The sequence below is a fragment of the Babylonia areolata genome, chromosome 4, assembly GCF_041734735.1.
Source record: "Babylonia areolata isolate BAREFJ2019XMU chromosome 4, ASM4173473v1, whole genome shotgun sequence".
Lineage (NCBI taxonomy): Eukaryota > Metazoa > Mollusca > Gastropoda > Neogastropoda > Buccinidae > Babylonia > Babylonia areolata.
In genome coordinates this window covers 41,940,461-41,950,460 of record NC_134879.1, presented here as the reverse complement: position 1 = coordinate 41,950,460, position 10,000 = coordinate 41,940,461, and the positions used below count along the sequence as shown (strand labels likewise).

General features: G+C 46.7%; 1 protein-coding gene across 1 annotated transcript in view; it reads left to right on the top strand.

Annotated features, from left to right (window-relative positions):
* The window catches only part of LOC143281188 (uncharacterized), a 446,958-nt gene that overhangs the window by 274,144 nt on the left and 162,814 nt on the right, over window positions 1–10,000 (top strand). The window contains exon 9 of the mRNA XM_076586227.1: window positions 5,559–5,765. Within this exon, the coding sequence (XP_076442342.1) occupies window positions 5,559–5,765 (207 nt within the window). The remainder of the gene's footprint in view (window positions 1–5,558; window positions 5,766–10,000) is intronic.

Sequence of the window (10,000 nt, the reverse complement as noted above, 5' to 3'; positions counted from 1 at the left end):
GAAGGGCTGGGGGTGGTGTTGGAGAAGGGTTGAGTCACACTGCTCAACGCTGTTGGGATGGATGGCAGGCAATACAGTGTGAGAGTTTTGGTGTGGTGAGTGAGTGAGTTGAGTGAGTGAGTGGTGTTTGCAGGGGCGGTACTTTTTTTTTTTTTTTTTTTTTTTCCTGTTTACTTTTGTTGGCTGTGGTGGCGTGAGTGGAGGTTCATGTATTGGGGAGGTTTTAAGAGAGAGGGGTTTCGGGGGTGGATGGTTCTTGTGTGTGTGTGTGTGTGTGCGCGTATGTGTGTGTGTGTGTGTGTGTGTGAGCACACATACACACGCGCGCCCGCGCGCGAACACACATTTTGAGACGAAGGGATACTAGAGAAAATGTGGCCAATATCCGCAATAATTATTTTTCCCTCTCAGACGGAATGAACAGTGTTCACGACAAGGCGTTCACTCCGTCAGTCACACATTGGAGTGGGGGGGGTGGGGGTGGGGAGAAGAACTATGCGCGCGTGCGTGCGCGCGTGTGTGTGTGTGTGTGTGAGTGAGTGTGTGTGCGTGTATGTGTGTGTGTGTGTGTGTCCATGAGAGAAACAGACAAACAGAGACACAGACACATTTGATCTTGTCAATGAGGAGCACACACTCACGAAAAAAAAAAATCTCTTTTTTTTTCTTTTTTTTTTATATTTCTTTAGGACTTTGCAGCGAATCCCAAAACTGGAATCACAACTAATTGTGGGGTGTTTTTTTTATATTCAGGGGGGGGGGGTGGGGGGGGGAGAGGAGACGACATGGGAACGACGGATTAAAAGAGATCGCTGGCGGGGGATTGTAAAAGAAAAGGGTGGGGAGGGAGTGGGGGGGGGGAGGAGGAGGGGGAGGAGTTGGATGGAGGAGGAAGGAGAGTCGGAAAAGAGGGGTGTGTGTGTGGGGGGGGGGGAGAGGTGGATCGGTGGGTGAGTGGGTGGGGGGGAGGGAGGGTTAGAGGAGAGCTTGAAGAGCTAACAAGAGGATTGGATTGGGGCCGCGACTAGCTTGCCATGCAGCGGAGATGGACTCTTGGATCAAGCTTTTGGCAGACACCAGCGGAAAGAAGAAAAAGAAAGAAGAAGACACCCTTGCAGTCTGATTCTCTGAAAAAAGGACCCTCCGATCTGCGAGTCGTTCGTTCGTTCGTGCGTGATGCAACATAAGCCCTTTAGGGGCTTTTCCTCCCCTCGGGGGGGGAGGGGGGACGGAGGGGGCGTGGGGAGGGGAAGAATGGCGGTGGGAGGGGGGAGGGAGGGGTGAATTGGGGGAGGGGGGGGGGTGAGAGAGGAAGGGCACGCTACTCCAAATTATCACGACCCCTACTTAAAGTCTTGTTTGGGCAGCGGCAAAGTGGTGATCTTTGTTGTTTGTGGGAGGAGCGACTGGAGGGGAGCAAGGGTGGGGTTTTGAAGGGGTGTGTGTGTGGGGGGTGGGGGGGGGGGGGGGGGGGGGGGGGTTCTTTATATAATATTTCTGTTTTAGTGGGGCTCTTTTCTTGTATTGCTTGCACGAGAGTGCTTGTTGCTTGCTTCACTGTGGATGCGCTTGTGGGTATGAGTTCTCCCCCTGCCCCCCCCCCCCCCCCCCAACCCCCCGCCCCCCTTTTTTTATTATATATTTTATTTGCTGACTCACTAACGGCAGGCAAACACACACACACACACACACACACACACACACACACATACACGCACACACACACATACGCACGCACATACACACACACATACACGCACGCACACACATACACACAAACACACACACACGCACACACACACACTTGATGTCAGTTGATGCGTCTGTTAATGTGAGTTGTTGTTTTCGGTTTTTTTCAAAAAAAATATTTTTCTGGAATTTTTATTAAATTTTATTGGCGGAGTACTTATGAGTCACTCTGTTTCAACATTCTTTGGGACTGTGGAAGAAATACCGCTGCGATTTGTATGGATAATATGTCCTTGAGCTTGGGTTTGGGGTTAAAAAAAAAAACAAAAACAACAACAACATTCTGAATGGTTGCCAGATTCAGTTATCGTAAAAGAAGTTGAGGAGTATTTCTACGGAAGCACTAGCGATATTGTTGGGTTTTTTGTTTCGTGTCATGATTTTTCCATCATCTTCTTAGTTATCGTTATCGTAATCATCGTCGTAATCATCGCCATCGTCAGCATCAATCTGAATTCTTATTTCGCTTTTTTTTTTATGTTTACTGTTGTTACCTCCCGTTCCCCCAGTCTTGTTATTTATTACTTGTGCTGTTATTGCTATTGCCTCTGCAGCGACTACTACTGCTGCTGCTATTGCTGCTGCTATTGCTGGTGCTATTGCTGCCGTTACCCACGTAGTGCGACCAGTGCTAGCTGCTATTACTGATGTTATGACTGTTGTCAGCGACAACTACTACTGCTACTGCTACTAGCTGGTGCTACTGGGTTTTGCCGATGACGCGAACTGTTTTTCTTTTCACGACTGTTCTGGCTCCTGCAGAGATGCTCTGTTGCTATCGTCGTTTTCCTCTTGTCTGTCTGTCTGTCTGTCTGTCTGTCTCTCTCTCTCTCTCTCTCTCTCTCTCTATCTATCTATCTATCTATCTATCTATCTATCTATTTTCTTTTTGCATCTTTACATTCATTCTTCTTTGTCTGATATGCCATCCTCATTTTCTTCAGTTTTTTTTCATTTTTTTCTCTCTTCCTGTTTCTCTTTATCCTTCTTCTTCTCCTCCTCCCGCCTCTCTCCCCCCCCCCCCCCCTCCTTTCTCTCTCTGTCTCTTTCTTTTGTCTCTCTTTCCCCTCTCTCTCTCTCTCGCTCTCGCTCTCTCTCGTTCTCTCTCCGCTGTTATCAATTGTGAGGCTGATTTGTTTCGAAATGCAACACTCTCATATTCGTCATCCTCATTTTCGTTGTTTTATTTTATTTTATTAGATCGTTTTTTCTCTCCATCTCTCATTTTCCCATGTTCTCATTTTTTTCACCCTGCTTGATTGTTGATGCTGCTGTTTTTGTTTTTGTTTTTCCTCCTCCATCTCCTCCTCTTCTTCCTCTTCCTCCTCCTCCTCCTCCTCCTCCTCCTCTTGTGTTTTTCAAAGAAACGAAGGGTGACGATAAAATGGCGTTGATGACGAGAACGTGTCACCAAGCACCCCCCCCCCCCACCCCCCTACTTGTCTTGTGTCCTCCCCACCCCTACCCAACCCCCAACCCCCGACCCCCCGACCCCGCAAGCCCCCCCAAGGCTGCTTGCTGTTGTTGGTGGTGGTTTTGAAATACGATTCCCACTTCTTCTCCTTGGCCTTCGCTCCTTGCAAGAAGGGCTCAACAGTTGTGAAATCTTATCCCCTCGGGGGGTGGGGTTTGGGGGTGGGGGGGGGTAGAAGAAGATGGAGGTCTAGGGTGGAGAGATCGTGAATGGAGTGGGGGAGGGGGGTGCGAGGTGGGGGGGTGGGGAAGGGGACGGGGGACGCCTCATGCTATGTGATACTCAAGGGGAAGGTTTTGGGGGGTGGGTGGGGGGGGGGGGTGGGGGGAGGAGGAGGGGGAAGGGGGGAGCAATCATGACTCATATCCTGCAATCAAGATCATAATTGGACGGGGCTGGTGTTCAAATCCCTGTCCGCGCTACTCCTGTGTATTGGAGAATGGGGGGGGGGGGTGGGGGGGTGGATGGGCGAGTCTTGAGAGCCGCAACTGGTCCATTGAGAATCTGACACGAAAGGGGTGATGGATTGGGTGAGGGAGGGGGGGGGCGGGTAGGAGGGGAGGTGTGTGTGGGGGTGGAGGTTGTGCGTGATGGGTGTGGGATGGTGGTGGTGGTGGTGGTGGTGGATGGAGAAGGGGGACGGCGGAGGGGGGGGGTGTTGGGGGTGGGGGGGTGGGGGCAGTTGGTGTAGGAATGTTGTGCGTGTGTGTGTGAGGTTTTGAAGAAAAAACGTCTTCGGTTTGTGTTCGCGTCTGTCTGTCTGTGTTCGTCAGACTCTTGTCTTTGTCTCTTTCTGTTGTCTCCATTGTCTGTTGTGTGTCTCTGTCTCTCTCTTTTCTCTCTCTCTCTATGTCTCTCTCTCTCTCTCTCTCTCTGTCTCTCTCTCTCTCTGTCTGTCTCCGTCTCTGTTTCTGTTTCTCTGTGTCTTTATTTCTGTCAATCTGTGTGTCTATATCATTCTCTCTCTCTCTCTCTCTCTCTCTCTCTCTCTCTCTCTCTCTCTCTCTCTCTCTCCTCTCCCCACTCCCTCCTCTCTCTCACCACCTTTCTTTCTCTCCCCCCCCCCCCCCCCCCCCCCCCCCCCCCCCCCCTCCCCCCCCCCCCCCACACACACACATCGTTCACACCGCTTCCCTCCTGTATCTAATCCATCACCATTATTTCATCGATATCATGTGAGCTTGTTTGTTTGTTTTTCTTTTTTTTTTCTTTTTTTTGTCAAGGTTTTTTTTCTTCTTCCTTGGTAACCGACGTGTAAAATGTGTGTATGTGTGTTGTGATTTTTTTTCTCTGTGTGTGTGTGTGTGTACGTGTGTGTGAGTGAGAGAGAGAGAGAGAGAGAGTGAGAGAGAGAGAGAGTAGCTCGTTGTGTATGCCATTCAATTAGTGATGCTGTGGAAGCAGAGAGACGGAACGTTCGCCTGACTGCTTTTGTTGTTGGTGGGGGGGGGGTGCGGGGGGGGGGGGGGGGGGGGGGGGTCAGAGAATTTAAATGTCAGTGTGTCTGTTCGATCGTGTGCACACGTTCGTTCGTTTGTGTGCGCGTGTATGCATGCATGTAGTGCGAATGTGTGTGTGTGTGTGTGTGTGTGTGTGTGTGTGCGTGTGTGTGTGTGTGTGTGTGTGTGACACAGAGGGAAAGAGAGAGAGAGAGGTGGGTGGAAGGGCATACTGGTTCGCTAACAAATGGAAATACACAGATTCACGAACGCATTTTAAACATATATTTTGATGCATTTTCCTCCGCGTATTATTATTTGACGACCAAAAAAATTCATTCAGATGATGACTAGTTCTCTGATTCTCTCTGTCTCTGTCTGTCTGTCTGTCTGTCTGTCTGTCTCTCTCTCTCTCTCTCTCTCTCTCTCTCTCTCTCTCTCTATATATATATATATATATATATATATATATATACATATGTGTGTGTATGTATGTATGTATGTATGTATGTATGTATACATGTGTGTGTGTGTGTGTGTATACATGTATGTGTATGTATGTATGTATGTGTGTGTGTGTATACATGTGTGTGTGTGTGTGTGTGTGTGTGTGTGTACATGTGTGTGTATACATGTGTGTGTGTATGTATGTATGTATACATGTGTGTGTGTGTGTGTGTGTGTACATGTGTGTGTGTATACATGTGTGAGTATACATGTGTGTGTGTGTGTGTGTGTGTGTGTGTGTATATATGTGTGTGTGTGTGTGTGTGTGTGTGTGTGTGCGTGTGTGTGTGTGTGTTTGTGTGTGTGTGTGTGTGTTTCGTGTCGCTTCCACGACGGCTGATTGCAGTTTATCATTATTTAGATCGCTTGTTTCGCCTCTTGTCGTGCAGGTGAAGGTGATGCTGCGGGTGTCGGCAGTGCCGGGCACCCAGGGGGACGCGGGGTCGCGCTTCCTCTCCATCGACCCGCACCGGAAGCAGATCACCATCTTTGACCCCTCCGCCAGCGGCTACGTCACTTCCGCCAACCGCCGCACGGGGATTGCCGCCCCTAAAATGTTTGCCTTCGACGCCGTGTTCTCGCCGGACGATTCTTTGGTGAGATGGGAGGAGGTTTTTTTTTTGTGGGGGGCCGGGGGGGTGGGGGGGTGGGGTGGGCGGGGAGGGATTGTGTGTCGTGTTTTGGGGGGACTGGGGTCCTGTGAGGAAAAGGTGTTTTTTTTTTGGAGGGTGTGTGTGTGGGTGTGTGTGGATGTTTGTCGTGTTGGGAATTCTTTGTGTGTGTGTGTGTGTGTGTGTTTGTGTCTGCTACTGACCGTGTGTCTGTTTCTGTCTGTCTGTCTGTCTCCCTCTCTCTCTCTCTCTCCCACGCTCTCACTCTATCGATCTGTCTCTGTCTGTTGTGTCTGTGTGTATGTATGTGAGTCTGTCTGTCTGTTTGTCTGTTTCTCTCTCTCTCTCTCTCTCTCTCTCTCTCTCTCTCTCTCTCTCTCTCTCTCTTTATTTCTCTCCCACGCTCTCGCTCTGTCGATCTGTCTCTGTCTGTCTGTGTGTATGTGTGTGAGTCTGTCTGTCTGTCTGTCTGTCTGTCTGTCTCTCTCTGTACAGGCGAACATCCTCAAAGACAAAACATTGAAGAGAAACTTCCTTAAAAACCCTGTACAGGTAAACACAAAGTTACAAGAGAAACATCCTATACAACCTCGATTAGGAAAACAAAAAATATAAATATACAGGCGAGCATCCTTATAGATAAAACATTGAAGAGTAACTTCCTCAAAAACCTTGTACAGGTAAAGACAAAACACACACAAAAAAAGTCCTATAAAACCCTGTACAGGTAAACACAAAGTTACAAGAGAAACATTCTATACAACTTCGTACAGGAAAACAAAAAAAGTACAGGCGAACATCCTCCAAGACAAAACATTGAAGAGAAACTTCCTCAAAACCCCTGTACAGATCAACACAAAGTTAAAAGAGAAACATCCTATACAACCTCGATTAGGAAAACAAAAATGTACAAGCGAGCATCCTTAAAGACAAAACATTGAAGAGTGACTTCCTCAAAAACCCTGTACAGGTAAACGCAAAACACACACAAAAATAGTCCTGTAAAACCTTGTACAGCTAAACACAAAGTTATAAGAGAAATATCCTATACAACCTCGCACAGGAAAATTAAAAACATATACAGGCGAGCATACTTAAAGACAAAACATTGAAGAGTAACTTCCTCAAAACCCTGTATAGGTAAACGCAAAACACACACAAAAATAGTCCTGTAAAACCTTGTACAGCTAAACACAAAGTTATAAGAGAAATATCCTATACAACCTCGCACAGGAAAATTAAAAACATATACAGGCGAGCATACTTAAAGACAAAACATTGAAGAGTAACTTCCTCAAAAACCCTGTACAGGTCAACACAAAACACACAAAAAAGTCCTATAAAACCTTGTACAGGTAAACACAAAGTTACAAGAGAAACATCCTGTACAACCTCGCACAGGAAAAACAAAAAATATACAGGCGAGCATCCTTAAAGACAAAACATTGAAGAGTAACTTCCTCAAAAACCCTGTACAGATCAACACAAAACACACAAAAAAGTCCTATAAAACTTTGTACAGGTAAACACAAAGTTACAAGAGAAACATCCTATACAAACCTCGTACAGGAACAAAAAAAATATATATATACAGGCGAAATCCTCAAAGATAAAACGTAAAGGATAAACTTCCTCAAAACCTTGCACAGGTAATCAAAACACACACACACACAAAAAAAACATCCTATAAAACCTTTACACAAAGTAACTAGAGAAACATCCTATACAAACCCCGTACAGGAAAAACAAAACAAAACAAAAACAAAAATATACAGGCGAAATCCTCAAAGACAAAACGTAGAGGATAAACTTCCTCAAAAACATTGTACAAGTAAACACAAAACACACACACAAAAAAAACATCCTATTAAACCTTGTACAGGTAAACACAATGTTACAAGAGAAGCAACCTATACAAACCTCGTACAGGAAAAAAAAAACAATATAAAAATATACAGGCGAAATCCTCAAAGATAAAACGTAAAGGATAAACTTCCTCAAAACCTTGCACAGGTAATCACAAAACACACCACAAAAAAAAACATCCTATAAAACCTTTACACAAAGTTACTAGAGAAACATCCCATACAACCTCGCACAGGAAAAAAAAAAAAAACAAACAAACAAAAATACAGGCGAACATCCTCAAAGACAAAACGTAGAGGAGAAACTTCCTCAAAAACCCTGTACAGGTAAACACAAAACACACACACACACACACACACACACACACACACACACACACACACAAATCCTATAAAACCTCTACACAAAGTAGCTAGAGAAACATCCTATACAAACCTCGTACAGGAAAAAACAAAACAAAAGAATATATACAGGCGAAATCCTCAAAGATAAAACGTAGAGGAAAAACTTCCTCATAACATTGTACAGGTAATCACAAAACACACACAAAAAAACAACATCCTATAAAACCTTGTACAGGTAATCACAAAACACACACACACACACACACACACACACACACACACACACACACACACAAAACAAAAACAACCCCATCCTATAAAACCTTGTTCAGGTAAACACACAAAGTTACAAGGGAAACATCCTATACAACATCTTTCAGGATTACAACAACCAAACAAAAGTACAGGCGAGGAGAACTTCCTCAAAGACATGATGTCAATCTTCCTAACTCCCCCCCCCCCCCCCCCCCCCCCCCCCCCCCCCATCCCCAATGCAAACTGGACCCACAGTCGACTGCTTGCGCACAGTTACGTGCACATGTGTTTGCACCTTGCGCGAGCGCGCACGCACAACATTGCGGGTGAAAACAAGGTGAAAGTATGACGAGTGGAGTGGAGGGGGGGGGGGGGTGGGGTGATGGTGGGGGAGGGGAGAGAGAGAGAGAGGAGGCGTCTGATTAGCGTACAGCATGTGCCCCGGGGGTTTTACAGCTTAGTTTGTGACGCCAGGATGGTGTGTGTGTGTGTGTGAGGGGAGGGGGGAGAACCTCCCTGTGATGTTCTGAGAGAGAAAGGGTGGGTGTGTGTGGGGGGGTGGGGGGGCGTTTCTTTCTTCTTTTTTTTTTTTTTAAACCCTACCATACGGTAAGTGATTTTTTTTAAAATCATTATTAAAGAGTCCTTCACCACCAAACAACAAAACAAGTATGATATGAAGTTTTGCCCATGACGCACGCGCGGTAACTTACACTCAAAAACAGAAACACACAGACACCCCACACCCACAGACACACACACACACACACACACACACACACACACACACACACACACACACACACACACACACACAACCACCACTACCACCACCACCACCGCCGCCAAAAACATCACACACACACAAAAAAAAAAAAAATTAAAAAAAAACGATCACAAAACATACACACATACAGCAGACCAACCCACTCCTACATGTATATTTATATAGTTCTCACACACACACACACACACACACACACACACACACACACACACACACCCAGACAGACCCTCCACTTCATGCATTCGAGCATCCCTACAATGGTTTGGACAGTGAAAGACAGAAAAGAAGAAGAAAAAGAAGAAGAAGAAGAAAGAAGAGTGGGTCTTAGCAGCAACTGACGCAGCCGGTACAAGTGACACACTTGTGGACAAGTGTCAGCCACTGTCCCTTCACCTCCCCCCCCCACTCCATTCTCCCCCCCCCCCTTCTCAATCACCCCAGTAAGGAAGGAAGTACGGAGGAAGGGAGAGAAGAGACCAGCCCCTGTCCCGCTGTCCCTCCCCCCCCCCCAACAACCACTCACTCCATGGTTCTGTGTGTGTGTGTGTGTGTGTGTGTGTGACACAGCATATCCTGGTGTTTGACCAAACAACGTTTGGAGTGGTGGACCAGAAAAAAAGAAAAGAAAAGAAAAAGACAAAAAAAAAAAGACACGATCTCGAGAATGGAGAGAGAGAGAGGATGAGAGGTGAAAGAGAGAGAGAGAGAGTGAGGATGAGTAGTGGAGGACAGTAGAAATGGAGAGAGAGGGGTGGGGGTGGGGATGAGACAGATAGACAGACACATGGACAGAGAGAGAGAGAGAGAGAGAGAGAGAGAGAGAGACAGAGAGAGAGGTGGTTGGAAGAGAGAGAGGGACTGAGAAAACGCCCGAGTGTGTGTGTGTGTGTGTGTGTGTGTGTGTGTGTGTGTGTGTGTGTGTGTATTATGGAGAGGAAGGGTGTGGGGTGTGAGAGATAAAGAGAGCG